Source organism: Lampetra fluviatilis, chromosome 4 (genome assembly GCF_964198595.1).
Source record: "Lampetra fluviatilis chromosome 4, kcLamFluv1.1, whole genome shotgun sequence".
NCBI classification, from domain to species: domain Eukaryota; kingdom Metazoa; phylum Chordata; class Hyperoartia; order Petromyzontiformes; family Petromyzontidae; genus Lampetra; species Lampetra fluviatilis.
In genome coordinates, this window is record NC_136278.1 from 12,892,353 (window position 1) to 12,916,341 (window position 23,989).

Below are 23,989 nucleotides of genomic sequence, written 5' to 3' on the forward strand. Positions count from 1 at the left end.
GCAGACAGATATCACCCAGATACATAGCGAGAGCAACACAGGTAACAGAGAGGGGTGATCGTCTCTGTGTGGTGGCCTTAAATAGACAGAGTGGGGGGCGGAGGCAGAGAGAGGGAGGAGGGTTAGAGAAAAAATTAGCATATCAATGAGTGGTCAACAGACGTGGTGCTGCGAATGCGATGGCACGGCAAGCAAGCCTGAAAATCAGGAGAAGGACACACTAAAATTAAATAACCTAGTAAAATATCGAAATGTAATGTAATACAACACAGAGGGTCGGTCAACACACAATTAACGCATAGCCTGGTTGATTACGTATTTCAAAGATTGCTAAGTTAGAATTTAAGTGTGAACTCTGTGTTGTATTACATTACATTTCGATATTTTACTAGGTTATTTAATTTTAGTGTGTCCTTCTCCTGATTTTCAGGCTTGCTTGCTTGCCGTGCCATCGCATTCGCAGCACCACGTCTGTTGACCACTCATTGATATGCTAATTTTTTCTCTAACCCTCCTCCCTCTCTCTGCCTCCGCCCCCCCCTCTGTCTATTTAAGGCCACCACACAGAGACGATCACCCCTCTCTGTTACCTGTGTTGCTCTCGCTATGTATCTGGGTGATATCTGTCTGCTAATATGTCTGTCTATAGTTTTCTGGTTAGATTTTATGTCGCTATTTCATTATACCTGATGATGATTGCTTGTGTTGCAATCGAAACGTCGTATTCTATTATTTAATTTAATTTATTATTTTATCTTTAGACGTGACTTAACCGAAAGAAACAAATAATAATTTCTGCAGTCACGAAAGTTCTAAAATTAAGATTGTGCATATTAACATTTGCATTGGCGATGGCTTTTTTGCTGTTAAACAGTAGGTTTAAGTTATCCGTCACATAATGCCTGTGCCAAAATTAAAAATCCTTTCCACCCACTGTTTGTCAACATTTATGACATCATTACACTTTCTGGGTAACATTTAGTTTTTATTTTGCCCTCCCGCCCCTTGAAAATATTTTGTCTAAATATTCAGGTGATATTTTGGAATTTCTGCACCAATGCTCGTTTGAAATGTGTTTTTTTTATATACAGGATGTCCATATATATGCATTATTAAAGCATTATAATTAGACAACTGTTTTATCCAAGTTGATAATATTCTGTTCATGCATTTGGTCGGTCATATGTGTTATCATTAAAGCAGTTACTTCCGTCTTAACCGTCACATCTCAACTCAAGCATTTGGTGACCCGGAATTGATATTTGAGAGCTCCTGGTGTTTAAGAACATCTCGGGTGTGATTGACACTACAATATAATCCTGTCTAATTGTAATTATTTAATCATGAAAGGAACCTTTATGGACACCCTGCAGGATAAATCACAACACACATTGTTATACCGCTTACGGTCAGAAGAACGTGGACTTGTGTTTGCTTTTTCTTTGCAGAAGAGGCTTAAAATTTACCCTTCGCTCCAATTAGTGCGTTAATCTCATGAAAATTATAATTCCTACCCGAATAAACCATAAGTCAACAATTCTGCTCTGGTACAAATGTACACATTTAAACTATTGTTTTCAAAGTAACATACAGTAAATTGGAGAACTTGATATGCTGTAATATAATTTGTTGTACAATATCAACGTGTTTTTGCCTTTTTTGTTAACGCAATTCGTGCACGGTTTGTGTTTACTGAGTAGCTGCTGCATGGCATGGCTAGTGAATACATAGCCCTCAACAAGGCCAAGCACACGATCGGGGAAAAACACATTTCAAGAGTCGCAGTGGCATCTTTTGGCCCAACCATCAAACAAAGACGGTCACTGCATGGCGCACTTTCAGATGTGCTTCTGCGGCCATCCGTAATCCTCTTCCCATATTTGAACGCCACTGGAGCTCTGTGCACTGTTCCGAAAGTATTTTACTGAACAAACTATTCGGGTACATAGACGGCATGCATGGATGCACTTTTAAATCTAAATTGAAAACATGTATTTAGAACTGCTTGTGTTTAGTTTGTTGTCCTTCCCCCGCACCTCCGATTAGCACGGTCGGCTACACACGGTGCGAAATAATTTCAACATACAAGAGTGGTTAAAACAGTTTTTCTTGCAACTTTGCTCGGCACAACTTGTTTAAAATGTGCACCTCAAATCAGTTCACACTAACGGTGACAAGCCACTCCAAGAGTGTACAACCCCTGGAGCATGACTTTATTTAAATGGTGGGAGGGGGGTCATACAAAGCTCATGACACATTAAATGTCAAACTTTAAACGTGTTCAAATGCTAAACTTAATGAGAAGAAACTAAACTACTATTTTTATTTTACCAGGTAAGGCCAACGGAGCTACATCGCTCTTTTTTAGTAGCGACCTGGCCACAATTATAGCTCAACGAAATAGCTTATGTGGAAATGTATAGCAGCCAAAGACTATAAATACATGTTCTTAAATGTGGAGGGGAAAACTGGAGGGCCCGGAGAAAAATCCACGGGAAGGACATGCAAACTCCATATATACAGTACAGGCGTTCCGGTCGGGATCAAGCCCACGGACCTGTATACCAGGTGAGGTAGTTTACATCTCACCACCGTGGTGTCATAGAAGCAGATGTTGGTGTTGATAAAACATCTGAAGGAAGAATCCTGAGAAAGTATTTCGACTGTGTGGCTTTGCTGTATCGGTGTTTATCATGCATTTTGCTGGAGCTTTTGGCCCCTGCCAAGCCCGTCGGTTAATTTTACTTGAATTTAAGCGTGCATTTTTTGTTGTTGTCTAGCCCCATCACGAATACTGCACTTTGTGTATTAAATAGATTTGGCTAAATTTAGGAGGGGCTGATCCTTCGGCAAGCAGCGATTGGCTGAGCCAACCCCGGCGCCAATGAGTTTTCAATTCGCTGGATCTCTCGCTGAACTTTCGTTCCTGTCCATTGCGAGTGGGGTTCGTGGGGGGTGGGGGGGTGGAAACGCGACGAGGATCGCGAGGAAGCTGCCCCCTAGTGGACGCGTTGTGGGAGCCGGCCTGATGGACGCGAGCCAGGGGCTGAGGTGGAGCAGGAACACGGGAGGGAAGGGAAGTGGGGATTGGAATCCCATGTGCTATACCTGGACTCCGGGTGCACCTCGACAACATGCAGTGGTCCATGATATGAACTATTTATTTATTTTACCGCGTAAGGCCCCGACGAGCTATATAGTTATTTTCGTCAGAAGCGACCTGGGCTACAAGCGATAGCTTAACAAAGTGGCTTATTGTGTGGAACTTTATAGCAGCCGAATACTCTAAACGCATGTCGAGAAATGTGGAGGGAAAAAAACCGGAAGACCTGGAGAAAAATCCACAGGACCACGGGGAGAGAGAGACACGCAAACCCAAAATATAGAGCAGTAATCATAGGGAATCGGGATCTAACCCACGACCTCCTACATACCAGGTGAGCGAGTTAACATCTCGCCATTGCCGTACCAACTTCTGGGCTTTGCATGCTGCTTGGTACAGCATTGGGCAGCTGGGGATGCAGGTGCTGTGGCTCGATAAAGTTAGTCCGTGATGTATGGGTGGCATTGTGCATGCATGCCAATGGGAAGTGTCGATTCCTTGATCGCTGCATGATTATCGCTGCATCGATTGCAAACAACCGCAACACCTAAAATCCAATGCTCGACTTCGTGCTCAAACCCACAGCACCTTGTACCCCATGCCTGAACCCACGAGTTCCTGGGTTCGTACTTAAGATACGTACACACCCAGACAAAGATCCCTCCTATAGCCTTAAACTCTTGTGGTAAGTGCGTACCGAATAAAGCCGGCACGAGGAGGATGGGGAAGGCCAACACCATGCCCGGCTGCTGTTGTCTCCCCAGTGTTGATGTTTATGTGGTGCCAAGCACCGTGACTCCCGGCCCCTGCACTAAACACACACCCACACGCAGCACACACATGTAGTGTCCTGGCGGGGGATTGCCTGGCACATCGGGTTTTAATCCGAATGGCCCCTAGAGGGAAATTCCCATGGTTTCCCAGTGCCAGGAGATTGGCCGACCCTTGCAGGACAGGTTACATTTCGGTGCCCCTAAAATTGTATGGGTGCAGCCAGAAAAGGTTCCCTGGGCCAACCACAATGAGTTACAACATTGGGGGGGGGTGACTGAGGGTGGAATATTAAGCAAGAAGAGTGTAAGGTCAGGAGAATCGCCGCCCTACCGCCGCCCCTCATCTCGGCCTCACCGAATACTCTCGCGGGGTTTGTGTTCGCCAGCCGGGCGCCTTTCTAGACAATGGGCAACGAGGGACAATGGGTGGCCGGTAACAAGGGGGCAGAAACCACAGGTAGGCGCACGATTGGTCGCATGGGACAAACGCCATCCCGGCCCTTTGAAGTGAGGGGATTAGGCCACGGGAGAAAAAGCTCCAAAGCCGCAACAGCGCAGGTAAGCGCACGATTGGCTGCGCGGTGCGACGTCACCCTGGGCCGTTGAAGTTTAAGGAATAAAAGAGTGACCCAGGACGATTTTCGGTCTCTTGTCCTCAACCTCTGGGCCGTCAAGACCCACTCCCTTGCTCCCAGCATCCATGTGATGAGTGCTGCTACGAGGCAGTGATAGGTAAAGTTCTCTCTCGTCCTCCCTCTGACTCTCACAGCGTCCGTGCGACGCCGTGAGTACAGCTTCGAGGTACGTGGTAGGACGTTTGAGTGCTTGGGTAGGTAGGCAGAGTTAGGCGAGGCTCTTCTCGCGAAATATTTCCTCCGGGCAGTGCAGAGTTTTTTGCGCCGCGAATAAAGACATTAGCACAGAGCATCGGTGCAGTGTGATTTGTGTGTGTGTGGTGGAGCAGCTGCGTGGGCGGACGAGCGGCGAGAGTGAGGGCAGAGCCGCAGCCTGAGCGCTCGTTACAATAATCGCCTACAGGTGCGCACGTGTTCGCGCCGCTGTAGCATTAGCGTTGGTGTGTGGGTGTGGAATAACCCCACGCGGCGGTGAGCCAGCGATTTAGCGATGTCCCTCAGAGGGGGCGCTAACGCAGGGGGGCCCGATCACCCGGTCGGCGGGGGCCGATCGACGCGGTGGAGGAGGGAGTGGAAAGGGCGGACGTCGGCCCCCACATTCACACACCAGGCACTTATTTTAAGGCTGATGCCCAGAAGCGGTTCAGATATTCTTCACCTATGTTGGCCGTGAGTGGGAATCCAACTCGGGTCGCCAGGTTCACAGCGTCGTGCTCTCACCACTGCACCACCACTCCCCACTGATGTACACACAAAGATCCCCCATATAGCCTTAACAGACTGTAACAGCAAGTGCTGTTAGCGAGCACCTATGAAGGCCGGAACGGCACACGAGGGGGTGTGGCCAGCACCACGTCCGACCGCCTTTGTCTCCCCAGTAGTAATGTTTGCACATCGCACCAGGTACTCATTTGAGGCCGAGTCGACCTAGGGGAGGCCCAGGACCGGTTCAGATAATCATCACTGGTGTTAGCCATGAACAGGAATCGAACCTGGGTCGTCAGGTTCATAGCGCAGCGCGTACACAAAGACACACACCAAACGTACACAATGGCTCCCCATTCCCCACGAGTTGACGATGGTGGCATTGACTTTGCTGGCCACCCAACACCCTCGTGTGCCGTGCCGGACTTCACAGGTGCTCGCTAACAGCACTTGCTCCACAAGTCTATGAAGGCTATATGGGGGATCTGTGCCCGGTGGTCGACCATCCAACCACTATCCAGGTTAGCTCCTGATCTCCGATGGGATAAATACATTCCTGGTGACTTTATCATGGGTAGTCACTTTCAAACATTTTTTTAAATGAAAATGGTTATATATAGTCACAAATCAATATTACTTTTAAAGGATTAATTTTCTACCAAATGTCTTAAAAGGTGTTTACATCATTTACAAACATTAAATAATCTTTATTATACACCACAGTGGAGGAATCTTTGAGCATGTTACATAAAATAAAATTTAGATGAATTCCCAACACTTGTAATATAGAGAACTAGCATAAGTACCCGGCGTTGCTCGGGTGAAAATTATATTTCTTAATAACCTTACATATATATACACAGATGGGCTGCTACCCCTGCCCCCCCCCCCCCAGCCACGATCTCCTGGGCCGCTGTGCAGTAATATGTACGGCCTATAGTGTGGTGGGGTGTCGAGGCCTAGTACCGTGCAGAGCCTCCGGCCTCGCCTAAATTGCCCGTTCCGGCTGAGGCTGGGTACAGGGGCCGTTACCCCCCCCCCCCCCACAATAATGCTGTCTAATCGCTATAATTTTATTATCTACCGACCCTATAATAGTAATTGCACACATTGTGGTGGGAGGGGGAGTGAAGAGGACGTGAAACTTTGATGAATTTACCTCAGAGTCGCGTGGTGGGTGTCGAGGCCTAGTACCGTGCAGAGCCTCCAGCCTCGCCTAAATTGCCCACCCGGCTGAGGCTGGGTACGGGTGCCGTTCCCTCCCCCCCCGCGCTACAATAATACTGTCTAATCGCTATAATTTAATTATCTACCGACCCTATAATAGTAATTGCACACATTGGGGTGGGAGGGGAGTGAAGAGGACGTGAAACTTTGATGAATTTACCTCAGAGTCGCGTGTTAATGCGTGCGCATATTTTTTACGGGAATTAAAAATGGCGTCCACCCCGCAGCGAATGCGTCGCTACCCGTTGCCAGGGGCAACCGCCGTGGAAAACCAAACAGACCAATCGTGTTTCGCAAATCCCTCACATTTCGTCCAATGAAACTGCGTATGGTCCGGCGACACACAGACAGACACACACACAGACACACACACAGACAGACAGATTTGCGATTTTATATATATAGATACAAGCCATTTTGTTTAAAATATCAATGTAACTAAGGTACTATAATTTAAAAGTAATAAAGCTGAATATTATAAATAAGACAGATTACTACAATCGGGGAAAAAAACACGATAACAGTAGATACCCAGAGCTCCCCTCGTGGAGGTGGACTCGTGTACGGGTGAATTGCAGAGGTGTGGGTGGCTTAGACGTGAACATCTCATGTGCTCCTCTGGCAGCCATCTTTAACATTTTAACTTTCTCAATGCCACCACACTTGAAGTGTGATTCTCCAACCACAAAATCGATTTATCCCCCTCATCTGAAGAGAGGCCACCACCAAAACATCTGATATCTAACTTCGTGAAGGAAAAGGCAGAAAGAATATACAATTTCAATCAAGAAACGATCAAATCAGATTCTGTGATTTGGCCATTTTGTTTGCGAGCTCAATAGGAACTTACTCCAACTCATCGATAATAATACCCTTGATCTCGAAGATGACCCGTGGCTGCTTCGCCCCCCCCTCAGCTCTGAATAGCATGTTTGGCTATGTACGGTGCAAAATAAGTCCTACATACATTGCTCATGATCATCATCAGAAATGCAGCGTCCAACGAGACGCGTGGCCTCGGCCGATGGCGGCGGATTTCTCGCTTCCACGGGGGGCCCTGAGCAGGCCTGGACACTGCACCGGGCCCAATTATAACAGCTCCTTCCGAGTACTCCAAGCGCACGTTCTGAAGAGATCTGCAGCAATATTATAGACTTGAAGCTTTCGTGACTGCAGGAATTACTCTTTGGTGCTTTCGGTAAAGTCACGTAGATATTTTCTTTCTACGTGACTTTACCGAAATAACCAAGGAGTAATTATAATAGATATTGCACACAGAAAAAAAAACCCAATTTGGATGCTTTTATCAAAATGCACAATGGTGTTTTGAGTACAGCTTTTCGCTCTTATTCGCGACGAAGGATACGCTCCGGAGATGCTTGTGAATAGCAAATTCCGCGGTAAACGATATTGGCCTATGGTTATCGTACACGCAACGTCTGCAGACGCTTCTAAAACTTTGAGAAGTTCTCTCTCGCTCTCTCATCACTTTATCTCTTTCTCTTGATGCAGTTGCCGTGTAGAGTTCCAGATGCAATTCACGGATAGCCAAAATCGTGGATAGCGAGTTCGCGAATAACGAGGGAATACTGTACACATCACAACATAAATGACGACGTGCAAAACAAGCATTAACTATATGCTAACAGGAAAGTTAAAAGATAACTTTTTTTTACATTGAAGTTTGTAAAATCACTTTTTTTCAAGTAAATCTGAGTCTTAAATAAACATAAAGTCTTTCAAACCACACATATGATGCTTATTTTTGAAAGAATATCTATTTCAATCCAAACTTGACAAATGGGGTGGTGGGGCACTGCGTCGGAGTTTAAGATCTGCGGATGAGTTCCCCTGGGGCTCCATTCCGCAACAAAGTCGAACTTGAGAGATTTTATACCCAGAAATAATTAGTGTCGTGCTTTTTAAAAGTGAGCGAATGTTGGGATGAAATGCAATGCTACTATGTTTGCTGCTGGTCAAAGGACATGGTTGGCCTCCCAATACATGTCACACAGTAGATCTGAATATTTTAGCATAATTCTAAATATATAAAAGGGAAATTTGTGAATAGGTGTGTCTGTTCGAAATCTGTGATGTCACCCGCATGCGGCAGCGTGACGCTCTTTGCCTGCTGACGTCAAGCATCCCCCCCCACCCTCCGCGTAGGCCGTGTATTAATCCAAGACAAGTATCCTAGGTCTTGGGTGAAGCCGGGTAGCAAAGCTAGTGTATTATATAAACATTTAGTATTGTTGGTGTGTGTGGACGATACACTGCACTTCAGGAGTATATGTAACACGATATACACTTAAGACTTTGCCCATCGCGGGTTTTCTCATTGCGGATTTGACCAGCACGTGGAGCAAAACCTAGACGTCTTTCTTCGTTCGTACGGCTGATGTAGATACAGAACGACTAAAATTTCACATTCAGATGGTCAATCCAGACGTCAGGACGAGCAGGGTTGTATCGCTGCGATGTCTCCTTCGTATTTGTGGATCGGGCATTTGCATCGTTATGCATTGTACGGTCTGTTCTGGATGACCTCGGTCGCACGCTGCTTCCACGGTTTGTGCAGCAGATGCGGTTTAGGATGGAACACGAAGCTGTCCAACGTGCGGTTCGACCCGAACGCCATCGGGAAGCTGGGTGGCTGGGAACCTCGAACGCTCAAGACATGAGAGCTCGCTCGCGCACCCTCACTCGCCGAGGCTGGGCCAATAGCTCAGCCTCAATACCTCCGGGCGCCCTGCCAGCCCAGCGCCTCATCTCTTGGTCTTGGCGTGGCGCCCTCGGGAGACGCCTGCCCAGCCACACGCTCTGCCGGCTCGATGTCAGGGTTGAGCCTGTCCGATCGATGGGGCCCACCGCCCTCCATAGCTCTGGGGCTCATCCTCTCCAAGCTCTTATGAGGCCACACGTACGCAAACACAAACGCACGCAAACACATCCATACGCAGATTGAAAACCTATTTGAAAAAATATTCCACCAAGTAAGGTCCACTGAGCTATGTAGCTTTTTGTCAGAAGCGACCTTGCCAAAAATGGTAGCTCAACGAAGTGGCTTATTATCACGTGGAAATCTATAGCAGGCAAATTACTCCGAACACACGTTTCTAAATGTTGAGAGAAAAACCAACAACCCGGAGAAATATCCACGAAACCACGGGGAGAGAGACTTGCAAACTCCAAATATGCAGGCATCAAGGTCGGGATCGAAAACATGATCTCCTGTTTACCAGACGAGGCAGTTCATATCTTGCTGCTGCAGAGCGCACACATACATGCCTCATTGCCATTCGCACACACTAGCGCCTAAAACGTTGACATTCGGTACTGCTGGCAGAAGGGTATTTTGTCCCACTCTTCCACACTGGCCAGTGTAGCCATCGATACCGCTGGGTGAACATGGTTTTCTACTCAATGAATGCTGATTCACGCTACATTTCACCAGGCACAAAGTCACGATCACCGTGCAACTATAAAGCCATAAAGGTTAAATGATGTTTGGCAAACAACGGCGAATTATAATGCTTTAGCGTTGGGAACATCAGCCAAGGACTAACGGCCAGTAGGTCACGAAACTCCAAAATTTCGGACAGGTGATCAGTGTGGTGACCAGCTGCAGGGGATACTGATGGCAGGAACAGTGGAAGGTGCTGATGGACGATAATGTTAACTACCTCGCCTGGTGTACAGGAGGTCGTGGGTTCGATCCCAACCCCTGATGCCTGCTGTATATATGGAGTTGGCATGTCTCTCTCCCCGTGGTCGTGTGAAATTTTCTCCGGGTCCTCCAGTTTCTCTCTTCACATTTAGAAAAATGCGTTTGGATTATTTGGCTGCGATAAATTGCCACGTGACAAGCCACTTCGTTGAGCTATAATTTGTGGCCAGGTCGCTTCTGAAAAAGAGATAACTATCTCAGTGAGCATTATCTGGTAAAATAACCAAAGATTTTTAGTCTGAATGGACATCAAACATTAAATGCTGGACGGGATGGAAGCTGTCTGCGTTGAAAGACGCAGCGACACACAGGCCACTGGCTATTAGGAAGCTACTGGAGTTATGCACTTTTAAATCTAATTTGAAAACTAATTTCTTTCGTACTGCTTTTTGCATTCAGTTTTTGTTGTCCTTCCCCTGCACCTTTGATTGGCGTGGCACGAAAAAAGTTCAACATGCATACGTACAAGTTAATGTTTTGACACTTTTTAAATCGAACTGGAACCTCAGATGGATTAAGCTGGAGTTGTACATTATCGTCGATCAGATCAGTAAGTATGCGGACCTCTTGCATATGTAGTGAGTCCAACCGAGTCGCGGACGTTGTCTTGGGAGCAACACAATTTATCACATCAACACAACACAAAATAACGTGACCTACACTCGGGTGTTGAACGCCCATCTCACCACGCTACGGCAATGCTAGACACAGTCCCGCTATCCCGGTCCGGACCACGAGCTGGGTCCCTGACCCCGTCGCTAGAGGCTTCTTCAACCCGACGTGGATCTTCTTCACCAACAACCCGAAGAACCCCGAGCCCCTCATGGCCCCCCCCCCCCGTTATATCGGCCCGGGCTGGGGCTGGCTCCGCCCCTCGCCGCGCTCAACTTCTAGATCTCTCGAGCTCTTTCCCGAAGGCTCTCGAGAGCTCTTTTAGACCACGTGACCACCCAGCGGCCCCCGTCCACCGGTGGCCCCCCTCCAATATCATCCGGTCACGTGTCAGCAGGTCAACCAGCGTATCATGCCCCAATGTAACCCTGGCTGGCTGACACTCCCTCTCGCTCCCTCACCGGGAGCCCGCACCGCACACTGTACGTGGTGCCTCTGCACTGTCCAGCGGTCACCTAAGCCCCGCTGGGGCTGGTGGTACTACGCCCAGTAACCGGGCTGCACATAATGACAACACACTATCCGCCGTGGCCTCGCAAGCCCGGCACCACACAGTGACATTCACAGTCACTACACATACATTACTGTACATAAATTACTGTACATACAGAGAGAAGCGGTGACGCGGCAAGGAGATATCAGTGAAGAACACGGCTCTGGTGGGTGTGGGGCGGCTTCTTACGAGGACCTGCTGGCGTAGCTTCGCGTTTTCATCTTGCAGCTTCTGGATAGACGCCTGTGCCCTCTCGCGGTCGTTCCTCTCCGACCTGAAGTCCTCTTGGTATATGATCATCTGCTCTCACGGTCAGCATACGGGGCAGGCAGAGGTGGTCGTCATCATCATCGTCATCCATAAGGTTTTTTTTTGGGTTTAATCGCGTAAATATAAATGTGTCGTTAAACCTCCCACCACCTGATATGGTTAATGAGTAAGTTGCGGTGGTTCTCTTGCGTTGACGCGCTTGCCTCTCACAGCGCAGTTGGCAGCGCCGCAGCTTGTGTTACACTTAGACATGACATTAACTTGCCAATCTCCCCAATCCCTCTGCCTAATCTCTCCCATTAACATAGTGCTAATCTCCCATTAACACTGCTGCTGTGCGCATATGCGGCGACGGTGCTCTTGTGCGGCGACGGAAGCTCATTTACCTTGACATGCTAATCTCTCTCCCTATTCTCCCCCATTAACACAACTGATGTGCTTGCGTGCGGGGATGGGGACTTCTTTCCAGCTCGGACCCCGCCTGCTTGCCCTTGGCCAACATCTATAACCTCTTGTTGTAGCAGCTCTCTCGCTGTATTCTTACTGGTTCAGCAGTTCCACTGCTGGATTCGTTTTTCCGCCTGAGGACGATCGCTTGTGTTGCGACGAAACATCGTGAAAAATATTTTTTTTATTTTTATTATATTTTTCTACCTACGTGACTTTACCGAAAGAACCAAAGAGTATAGTAAGGTTTGTCACGTAAACAAAACGTGCACACCGGATGTGTTGGAGAGTAAACCCACAACATTTACCATTCGAGTACGACACTTCGCCGGTAATTACAACAACCAGCTTCATCAGGTGACAACCAGAATTGTGCAGAAATCCTCCTCCTGTTTCGGTCTTAAATAGAGGCAGGGGTAAATGTGATGCCGTCATTTGTGAGCCAATTGGGTGCGAAGCTCAGAGGGGGGGGCGGTTAAGTTAGTCATATAAATTACAATGTATCTCTATTATTAGTTGGGTTATTCACAGTTAATCAACATATGTAATATGTATGTACATAATGTATGTACATTACCGACCAAAAAATCATCTCAAAAGGTGAGCCTCTCTGCCGTTTTTCATTATGAGCATCATCATCGCCCTCTTTATACATACCACCGACAACTTGATAAATTTCAAGATCGCCGACCAACTCTTCAGAATTTTGGAAAACTTGTAAACACCTTGCCTGGAATGTCGACTAAACCCATTGCTCGAAAATGAGCACAGGATTTTAACATCCCTCCTTGTATGTAAATGGTATAAAAGATGTAATGCACGAAACGCGAAAGCCAGGAGTTGGCACACGATCGTCAAGTCTCGTGCGGTCAACGTTGTGGATGTAATAAAGCACGGCAGGTTTAGCGCAGCTCAACACACATGCATTTGTACAAAGCTCTGCCACACGTCGCTTTGGTGCATCCCATGAAACGTACTGCATGCAGCTGTATTCAACCCTCTGAGCAGCTGATCAAATCGTGCATCAGCCAGGAAATACAGGAAGTGATAGTGTATACACTGCATTCCACGTGGCCACTGTAACCAGGCTTGTTGAATGAAAACAGAGGAAATGACATGAGCCCTCCATTGTGCTTGTGTTGTGCCGTGCGTTGTCCGACGTTTCGCTCCACGTGCTGAAGCAGCCGCTGGCACGTGGAGCGAAACGTCGGATATCGTGCCAAACAACAGGCGGGACCGACTTGAAAACACATCGCCGAGCTACGCAGCAGCAGCACAACCACGGATAACCTACACAACCACGGATAATCTACACAACCACGGATAGCCTACACAACCACAGATAACCCTACGCAACCACGGATAACCCTACGCAACCACGGATAACCCTATGCAACCACGGATAACCCTACGCAATTACAGCACATTCATCAAAACGAGCGCCACCATCATCGTTGACCGCGAATGTTCCAGCTACGAGGATCACTCACCTGCTGCTTCAGCAAGTCGATGTTTTCCTTGTAATCTTTTGAAGACTTGCGCTCATCCGCCCGCTCCACCTCAACTTTCCGCAACATTGCGTGCAGCTCCCTGTGAGCAGCGTCCTTCCTGTGCAGCTCCGCCTGCAGCCTGGCGATCTTATTCTCCTGGGATCCCACGAAGGCCCTCAGCGAGGCCAGCTCCTCCACATCCTGGCCTCCGAGAATCTCCTCCAGCATGCCCTTCAGTCTCGCTACCTCCGCCCGCAGAGCGTTCAACTCCTCCGCGTCGAAATGCCTCTGCAGGGCGTCGCCGCAGCACACGGACCTCGCCTCCCCGGGGTTCCGCCACTGGCTCGAGTCCAGCGCCTCCACCGGCACGGCCCTGGCGTGATCCGGCCGGCGCCAAGACGCTTCGGAGGCCGCCGGTTCGCCGCCGTGCCGCGGGTCCGCGGGGTCGCTCGAGGTCGCCGCGCCGCCGCCTTCGCCGGACGCGGCGGCGAGTTGGCCGTGCAGCTGCAAGACCTGCGACTGCAGGCTCTGAATGCACTCCTGCAGCGAGGCTTCGTAATGTCTCCAGCGCACGTTCTCCTCCCTCTCCTGCTCCGCACGGCACAGAGAGGGGGCAGCGTGGGCCGTGTGGCGGTACAAAAAACGTGTTGTCAAAGTAACGATGAACTTCTTAATAACAACGTGCTCAGCGTTGGCAGAGAATATGCAGAGGAGTAAAATATTGAAATCTGACATGAATACAATATTTAATCTTAAACGTGTACCTAAACTATTTTTTTATTTTACCAGGTAAGGCCCACTGAGCTGTATAGCTCTTTTTCAGAAGCGACCAGGCCACAAATGATAGCTCAAGGAAGCGGCTTATCACGTGGAAATGTACAGCAGCCAAATACTCTAAACACCTCTTGATTCTAAAATGTGGAGGGAAAAACCAGATGAATCAGAAAAAAACCACGCAACCACGGGGAGAACACGCAAACTCCAAACATACAGCAGGCGTCAGGGTCGGGATCCAACCCACGACCTCCTGCAAACCAGGTGAGGGAGTAAACGTCTCGCCACCTCAGCACCCCTGTAATGTAACAATCAATCTAGCGCCTGCACGTGAGACAATTTCATCGCTCCATCATCTCCACGTCCTATTGGACATGATCGCTCCATCTCAACCACCGGCCTTCGTCTCTCTTGGCGACAATGACCTGTAAAAGTCCCCTCTCGCACCTCGTCAACAAGACCTGCGTCATCAATCGGAGCTGCACGCACATTACAGTGTTCACCGAGGCCTCATCACGGAGTCCTGTGAGGTTTTCAACTCGGCACCTTGGAAAGCTGAGAGTAGGCGTCATGCGCCGCGGCGTTTTGTGCTTACGTGACCGAGGTCGCTGCGCAGTTTTTCGTTCTCCTCTTCAAGTTGAGCCAATCGCTGCAACGCCTTTTGCTGACGGTCCTCTTCACCTGACCACTCCTGTCTCACGCAAGCACGCACACAGGGCTCCGGTTTAACCTTGATTTGACTAACAACAAACAGTGTATCAGCAAGGCCACGGGTGGAAGTCAAGGCGAACGTGGGTATGCAAGTAGCTGCTTTTGTTTTATTGCACTTGTGCAACGACCGGTTTTCCACGCGTGTCCCACCGCTCCTGTTGGTTTCTGCAAACCTGCGAGCGCAGTAGTAATGGTCACAGCATTGGCAAAATCTTGTTAAATATTTGATTCGAAATTGAAAGCCCACGGAGCTTTTTAGCTCTTTTTCAGAAGCGATCTGGCCACAAATGATAGCTCATTCGAAGTGGCTTATCACGTGGAAATAGCAGTAGTCAAAAACTGGAGGACCCGGAGAAAAATCTACACGACTACACGGAGAAAAGGCAAACTCTAAATATACAACAGGCGTCAGGGTCGGGATTGAACCCACAACCTCCTGCATACCAGGCGAGGGAGTTCACATCTCGCCCCTAAACCCGCAACCTCTGGATTGCAAGTCCCGTGTGCTCACCAGTCCATCGTGAAATCTAACCAGCGACCCTCTGAATTGCAAGTCCAGTACAAGCAGAATCAGAATCTTAATTTATCCTGAGGAAATCCGATGAGCTATGAAGATCTTTTTCCAAACATGTCCAGTAGGGGCGGGGTCAAAAAGTTACAAATACGCTCACCGTTGCACCATGGCAGGACCGTACATTATTGTAGAGCAGGAGTTGGGCAACCAAAATAACAGGAAGAGCGATTTTTTTGTTCAAATTCGGTATAAAATAATAAATATTTCAAGAGCCGCAATGCAATGTGAATATGACACGGTGCTCCTTCAAAAATATCGTCACAAAGCAGCCGGTGAAGAGGCGGCACGCGGCATTCCGGAGCCGCAGGTCGCCAAAGCGCCACAGCGGCGCAAGACAACTTACGGCAGGCATCGCGCGCTCACGATCGGCGCGTTGGGCACAAAGGCGGGGGGACGGTTATTATACCTCCTTGACGGCGTCCCGAACTCTAGTGCTGCCCGGCCCGTCCTGCCGAAGCCTGCGGCTGAGCTGTTGGCACATCTCGGTGGCAGCAGCGAGGCGCACGCGCAGCTCGTGAGCGGGCACGTCACCGCGCTCCCCATCGCCCGGCAGGTCCTTGCCCGCCCCGTCCTTCAACGCCTCGGCCCGCTTCACTTCCTTCTCCGACAGAGACCGCTCCAGCACCATGATCACATCCAACAGCTGTACAGGTATAAGCGCGCGCACACACGCACGTGAAAATGAAGACAAGGAGACCAAAAGAACACCAACACAATCACAAATATATTATCATTTACAGCACCTTGTCAATCCATGAATAGATGAAGGCCTCCCCCACACCCTGTCGGTCATGGAGGCTGTTTGACCATACTTCACCACGCCGGTCAGCACGGGTTTGGTGAAGGGGGGGAGGCCCCGAACCGATTCAGATAATCACTTGTCACTGATTATAATTATGATCCGGGCTCAGAAATAAAACTCTTAGTGCAATGTGGCTACTTTCCCCCAAATCATAAGCACACAGGTAACAATATACACTTCTATCTTTGTTAATATAGTTAGAATATTGGTGCAAATGCGCTCATAAGCACCTTTGACGATCAGTAAGGCATATATTTTATCTCCTCGTAAAATAAATTATACTACAACAACAATAATTGGTAGAGCCAGCAGTGAACGTCGGCAGACTATTTTGTTTTCCGAGCAACGGTGATATTGAAACCACCATGCCAAGCACTCATTTCACACTTCAGTGACCACAATGTGAACTCTCAGCTGAAATAAGCGATGGGGTGGCTGTCACGACCGATGAGGGGTAAACATAGAAAATTCCTTTGGTGAGAGCCATTCTACCCACAGAGTAATTGAGACTTTCCACAAAACGGGACTAATTTGGCATCCAATGGCTTGACCTCGTCATGAATGTCAACGTTGCATCTGCGCCCGTTCCTCCTCGCGATCGAGAGCTTAGTTCGAGAGGGAGACAGCTGTCACTTTGTGGACACGCCGCCCCGTCTTGACGCGCAAGCTCCAGCAGATTGCGCACTTCAGTTGGCGGTCGACGTTCCAGGTGGACTGTGACCTTCCAAGGAGTGGTGCCGCCCTCCCCGTGGTCGCCCCCCCCCTGCCCCTGTGGATCAAACAAATCACTCGAGATACGCTGGTATACGGCAGCCAAGAGCTGTGTATGCGAATGCTGTCACATTTGACGCAATGGTCCTTCGCCGACTGTGCATGACAAACGAGTGCCAATTTTACGAACCCTGGAGGGACAACAATAGCCTTCAGTCGTACCCCAGGTAGGATTTCAACTCACAACCATCTGACTGGACAAGAAACTTGGCCCATCATTGGAACCGCCACGGTGGGAGATCGAGCAAACAACCTCTGGACTGCAAGTCCGGCGCGCCAATCGCCATTACAGGCTGGCAGCATCTCTGTACGTGCATGCGGGATAAGTGTTTGCACAACATGCTGTATATATGAAAGTCACGCAGACTGATGTGGTTTTCATCCTGTGAACACTTCATTTCTGGTGTCATATATGTGACCCAGGTCACTCTTGCAAATGACTCATCCTGATCTCTCTTCAACTTGAAGCTGTCGTAGCATAACACTCATCACGTGGTAAAAAAAAAACTTGCTTGGTCCACAATTAAGTTGGAAATGGGATAATTAATTGAAAAATGCAAGTTGTTGCTTGGGTGTAATCGCTCTGGGATCAATTGAACGTTCCGTACACCGCGCCGCTTTCAATTCGGCATCCCCGGAGGGGAAAATACTTGATTTGTACACACGGTGAAGCGTAAATCGGCACTCACGATACACCAGGGTCCACGCATAACGAGAGGTACAGAGACTGCAAATTATTAATATCACATGACCGTGCGATGTCAGTTAAACGTTGCAGCGAACAGGCGTGGACACGATGATGTATGCTGTTGTTTTCTAGTCGTGTCCCTTCCACAAGTTCTAGTTCCCTTAGCAAACCTGTGCTCGACTTTTGTTTTGTTCATGAATAACTCAGTTCAACTTTAGGGCTTCTTTCTACAGTTCTTCAATCATTTACTGTAGTTTTCCATTGGTTGCCACGACGACTATATCATAAACATGTTAAATGCTCAAGCTTTCTACATCCATGTGTTTATTTCTACAAGTATATTATACTGCTGTAAAATAAACCTTGGCACCAGCGCATCTCCCAGTTTGCAACTGCATTGTGTGGTAATGGTGGTTCCTGAGTTGCAAATAAGTTGCGATAAGTGTTTTTCAAATGAAGTAAACGATGTGTGACAGCTTAGATCTTCGATGTGTGACACACGCATCAATTTTTCAGTGAACTAAATATATTTACTCCGCTTTCAAGCAACGATCCGCTATTTACGTCCGTAACCAACATTGCCTTACGTTGCCCTTCCCCCGCACCTGCGATTAGCACGGTTGACTCCATACGGTGCGATAGAAGTTCAGCACACACACGTAACATATGCCCTAACACAATCAGCTGTCATAGTCAGCACGGGACCGTCAGATCACGCGCTGAGCTCGTGACACACACCGTCTCAAAGTTGGGTCCAACATCTGCCGCGGTCGTCTGTACTACTCAGATGCGTGCATCAGAATTGCTCACATGTGGACGCCTCTGCGACAAGTTGTGAGCAGTTGCGCAACTGGTTGCTCAAAGCAGAGGCATACTCCACTTTCAAGCGACGATCCGCTCAGCGATTTCTAGTGATGGACTTCATCGCGTTGCGCGTTTGTGAACTGCGATTGGTTGTTACAATCCTGAACATGCTGTTTAATTTGGCTGCTGAGCAACTACTCGCTCAGATGTGGACAAAGCAGTCGCAGGTGGTCGAGTTGAGTGATTTTGAGAGCGATTTGGTTGTCCAACAGATTGCTCAGGTCACCCAGCTCTATGCTGACACACAAGCCACACACACACCCACACACATCACACCGACACACAATCACAACCACACTCACACACAATCACACTCACACATAATCACACCCACACACATCACACCCACACACAATCACACCCAGACACAATCACAACCACACACATCACACTCACACAACAGCCGCCATTCGGTGATAAGTGGCTAGGAGCACTTTGAGGCCAATGTGAAGTGTCGAAGGCCCTTGTCGCTGATAGGTCACGAGACGGACCCAGGTGTTATGGAATGACTGACACCCAGGCATCACACACACATCACATGCACATCACACCCACAAACCAACACACAAACAAGACTGAACTTGCAAAACGGAACCAAAACTCCTCAAATGCATCCCACGCAGGCCGTTGTTTGCATGAAGGCCATTTAACACGTAATAGTAGGTTTTCGCGACCAATATTATCTATAATAAAGGGTTTTTTTGTTTGTTCGATCGCGTAAATATGTGTCGTTAATGTAGTCATATGCGATGCTACAAAAACACTTTATTATGGATAAAAAAACTATTATTACCACTTGATTTGAAGCTTTCGTGACTGCAGGAATTACTCTTGGTTCTTTCGGTAAAGTCACGTAAAAAGAAATAAAATAAAATAATAATATAATACGACGTTTCGATTGCAACACAAGCAACCATCATCAGGTAAGAATGACTGAGAAAACAAACCTAGTAAACTTAGAAATATAATGCAATAGAACACAGAGAGTCGGCTAACACACCTGGTTGATTACGTTCTTCCAAAGATTGCTAAATTTGAGAGAGAGACAAAACACAGACACGGAGACACACACAGACAGACACACAAGCAGAGAGAGAGACACACACACAGAGACACACACAGAGAGACACACAGACAAACAGAAAGACAACGCCTCTGTGTCGAGCCCTTAAATGGAGAGAGAGGGGGTGGGGCAGAGAGAGAGGGGGGATTGGGGTAGAGAACAATGAGAGAGTTGTGTGGAATTCCTGCCCATAGTGGCTGGAGGAGAGACAATTGACTTATAAACAAATAATTGTTCCGTGCTTGTTTGTTTATAAGTCCATCGTCTCTCCCCCCCCTTCGTCACACATCGTCACAAATGTCTGACCCCCCCACCCCCACTAGGTGCGTGACGTCATTTATGGACGGCCCCAAAAACAAGCCACAGTGGTGCGATTGTGGCCACGCAAACCCAAACTATGGACCATATTCAGTCAATCTAAGGATACACAAACTGTACGTAGATAAATGTAGAGACACATACTCAGATATAAATAAGAGACAGGTGATCGTACAAGAATGGATCGTAAGATCGGATGGAGAGTCTCCATCCAGCAGTGGATGGAGCAAGCGCGCGTGTGGAGGGAGCGGTGGTGGAGCGGTTAGCGCGCTGCGCTACGAAGCCGGCAGCCAGAGTTCGATTCCCGCTCACGGCCAACACCACAGTGACGATTATCTGTACCGGTCCTGGGCCTCCCCTAGGTCGACTCAGCCTCAAATGAGTACCTGGTGCGGTGTGCAGTCAACATCGCCACTGGGGAGACAAAGGCGGTCGGGAGTGGTGCTGGCCACCGAACCCCCTCGTGTGGCACAGTGCCGTTCTTCACAGTCGCTGCTACTCGCTAACAGCACTTGCCCCAAGTCTGTTAAGGCTACACGGGGGATCTTTGTCTGTATGTGACAAGGACACGCCGAGTGGACACCTTGGTGAGTGAAGACCCCCGACAATAGACAGCAAGTGACAACAGCCCTCACCACCATCGTGCTGCTGCATAGCTGTCAACCCAGCCATGCAGCAGTATAGCTGGGTTGGCAGCTAGGCAACATCATACCTGGGTTGGCAGCTATGCTGCAGCATACCTGGGTTGATCAATAAGGTCTGAATTGGGCTGTAATAAGGTAGGGCACTGACAAGGGGTTGACAGGTATGCACTAATACACTCCTATATCCTACTGTACACGACTACTATACACTTCACTACTATACACTACAATATCATACTCTACACTACTATACACTACACTATCATACACTACTATACACTACACTACTATACACTACACTATTATACACTACACTATCATACACTACTATACACTACACTATTATACACTACTATACACTGCACTACTATACACTACACTATCATACACTACTATACACTACACTATCATACTCTACACTACTATACACTGCACTACTATACACTACACTATCATACACTACTATACACTACACTATCATACTCTACACTACTATACACTACACTATCATACACTACTATACACGACACTATCATTGCCGTCAACCCATACGGTTTACCCTATATTCTTGTATAGAGAAATCGACTTTTCAGGTCCATACGGCGAACAACCGTTTCCGTAGATGAATGTTGAGGTTTATAAAGGCACGGGGAGACCATCAAGGTCTGAATTGGCCTGTAATAAGGTAAGGAGTTGATACGGAGTTGACTTACCAGGTCTGCTGGTGTCAAACCCCCAATGGTTTAAAATGTGACGGGCCCCTCGTCCCACCGGTGATGTCTTATCGGCGAAAGAGCCCCCCACCCCCAACTCTCTCTCTCTGAACACGAGAGAGAAGAACACCGCACACTACACGTCTCAAATTCACAAAACACCGCACACACCAACCACCACCACCACAAACACCACCACCACAAACACCACCACCAACACCATCACCACCAACACCATCACCACCAACACCACCACCATCACCACCAATACCACCACCACCACAAACACCACCAACACCACCATCACCACCACCATCACCACCAACACCACCACCACCATCACCACTACCACCAACACCACCGCCACCACCACCACCGTCACCAACACCACCACCACTAACACCATCACCAACAACACCATCACCACTACCACCAACACCATCACCACCACCAACAACACCATCGGTAACTCCCCCTCGACATCCCCAACCAACAACTCCCCAAGTACGCTGCAGCCTCTTGCGAGGCACGCCACCACCAGCAGCGCGAGGAAGAGTAGGCCAAAGCAGCCTCGTACTGAATCACTCTCCGTGCCTGGACAGACGAGTAAGAAGAAGAGGAGGAAGAAGAGGAGGAGGAAGACGAGGCCTCCCCAGCCCCGCGGCTCACCTCGTCTGTGCCGAGCCCCGCGGCGTGCGGCTCCCTCCCCGCACCACCACGACCACCACCGCCGCCGAGGCGCCTCGAAGTCAGCCGCGCCACCTCCAGGGCGAGGCTCTCCACCAGGTGACGGCCGCTCCGCACGGAGAACACTGCCAGCGGCTCCTCTCCTCCTCCTCCTGCCCACCGGCCGTCGTCATCTCCCCCATCACCGCCACCATCACCGCCCCCTCCGAGGCTGACCACCCGGCAGGGCTCGTAGCGGGCGAGCCGCGACTGCGTCTCTCGCAGCTCGAGTCGGGCCCGCGAGAGACGCCGCTGAGCGAGACCCGACTCGGTGCGGGCCTCGTGGAGCAGCAAAGTGAGGGTCTCGTGGCCACCACCACGACCACCACCACCCTGCTGGTGGTGGCCACCCTGGTGGTGGTGGTCGTGGCCACCCTGGTGGTGGTGGTCGTGGTGGTGGCGCGCCGGCCTCGGGGCCGCCTCCTCGGCCTCGTCGTCCATCGCCCCCAGGATGTCGCCTCGCACACCACCACCAACACCCACCCACCACAACCTCCCGCAAAGATGTTGAGGTCTCACACCACCACCAACACCACCCCCCACGTAAGACGATGAGGTCTCACAATCCCCCCCCCACCCCGCCGCTAGAGGATTGAGATCTTGCGCCGCAAGATTCGCGGTCTATCGCCGCTGCCACAACCCCCGTGGCCTAACACTTTTAAACCGCTTAAAAGTCACCAACAGCAGCAACAACAACAGCAGCAGCAGTAGAAGTTGGTGTTTGTTGTCGCGGCGTGCCCATCGATCGGGGAGCCGAAGTCCCAAACGTTGCTCTTCTTCGTCTGGCAGCACAACACCCACAACCCCCCACCACCACCACCACACCCACAACTACCCACCACACCCACAATTACCCACCACACCCACAACTACCCCCCACTACCCACCACACCCCCCACCACCACCACACCCACAACACCCCCCACCACACCCACAACACCCCCCCACCACCACCACCACCACAACACCCACAACACACCCCACCACACCCACAACACCCCCCCACCACCACAACACCCCCCACCACCACAACACCCCCCCACCACCACAACACCCCCCACCACCACCACACCAAGACGCCGCCTCCTCCCTTCGTCGACGGGGGGGGGGGCCTCAGGGCGAGAGAGCAAGAAAGTCGCCACGTGTTGCAGACGCCAGGTGTCGCTAGATCAACATGCGAAGCGTGCCACCACGAACTTGTCAATGCCGTGGGTTTGTTTTTACTGTCACAACGACACGCCGATGTGCTGAAGTTGATCATCAATTGGCACGTTGTGTGTACGTGGCAAATCTTACTAATTGGCTGTGTCATGCAGCCAGTTATGGCTGCAGAGTTTGGTGGTACATGTTGTTTATGCCGTTTATTGTGAAAATTCGGTCACAGTTCCTATGATCACTATTTCATTGCTTTCATTGCTTTATTTTGGTGATTTTCGAAAAGTTTTTCGGTTTGGCCATGTTTGTTTGTTGTAGTACAGAGTTAGACTGATGGCCTTAATCTAAGTTGTCTTGTGGTTGTTGTTGTTTGACTTGCATCCCACTGGGATTTTTGCACACAGTGTTGGTGTACGGTGCTTTTTCTGCAATATTTTGCGGTCTTTTCTTGGATTTTTTGTTTGCACATAGTCACTTTAAGATGTTTTCTTGTTCATGTTTTTGTTTTTTGTTTGTAGCGGTTGCACCAGATTCAAGAGCCGAAAGGCTCACAGGCCTATACCTAATAAATGAACTTGAACTTGTGTCGGGTGGTGGCCTGTTTAACGAAACTTTTGTATTGACGCGATCTAACCCAAACTACC

The 23,989-nt window shown here is 49.1% G+C and overlaps 1 protein-coding gene across 3 annotated transcripts; it reads right to left on the reverse strand.

Moving 5' to 3' along the window:
• Positions 1-6,834: 6,834 nt before the first annotated feature.
• Positions 6,835-22,727, reverse strand: TNIP2 (TNFAIP3 interacting protein 2). 3 transcript variants are annotated; one of them, XM_078855617.1, is made up of 6 exons: positions 22,134-22,727; positions 16,008-16,244; positions 14,912-15,007; positions 13,543-14,130; positions 11,531-11,635; positions 6,835-9,348 (listed from the first exon to the last, which is right to left on the reverse strand). In XM_078855617.1, the coding sequence occupies exons 1-6, from the start codon at positions 22,629-22,631 to the stop codon at positions 9,175-9,177; spliced, it is 1,698 nt and encodes a 565-aa protein (XP_078711743.1). In that variant the 5' UTR covers positions 22,632-22,727; the 3' UTR covers positions 6,835-9,174. The 3 variants fall into 3 exon arrangements, with proteins under 3 accessions (XP_078711743.1, XP_078711742.1, XP_078711744.1); XM_078855616.1 differs by having other exon boundaries at positions 11,525-11,635; XM_078855618.1 differs by having other exon boundaries at positions 9,188-9,348; positions 11,451-11,635.
• Positions 22,728-23,989: the final 1,262 nt, after the last annotated feature.

What these genes read in the sequence shown, in the direction of transcription:
- TNIP2 (XM_078855616.1), bottom strand. Translation starts at nt 22,631, where the DNA reads ATGGACGACGAGGCCGAGGAGGCGGCCCCGAGGCCGGCGCGCCACCAC. An exon ending in TTCGGGACGCCGTCAAGGAG is followed by an intron (nt 15,008 to 16,007) that starts GTATAATAACCG and finishes TGCGTGAGACAG; the next exon opens with GAGTGGTCAGGTGAAGAGGA. An exon ending in TGCGCAGCGACCTCGGTCAC is followed by an intron (nt 14,131 to 14,911) that starts GTAAGCACAAAA and finishes CGTGCGGAGCAG; the next exon opens with GAGAGGGAGGAGAACGTGCG.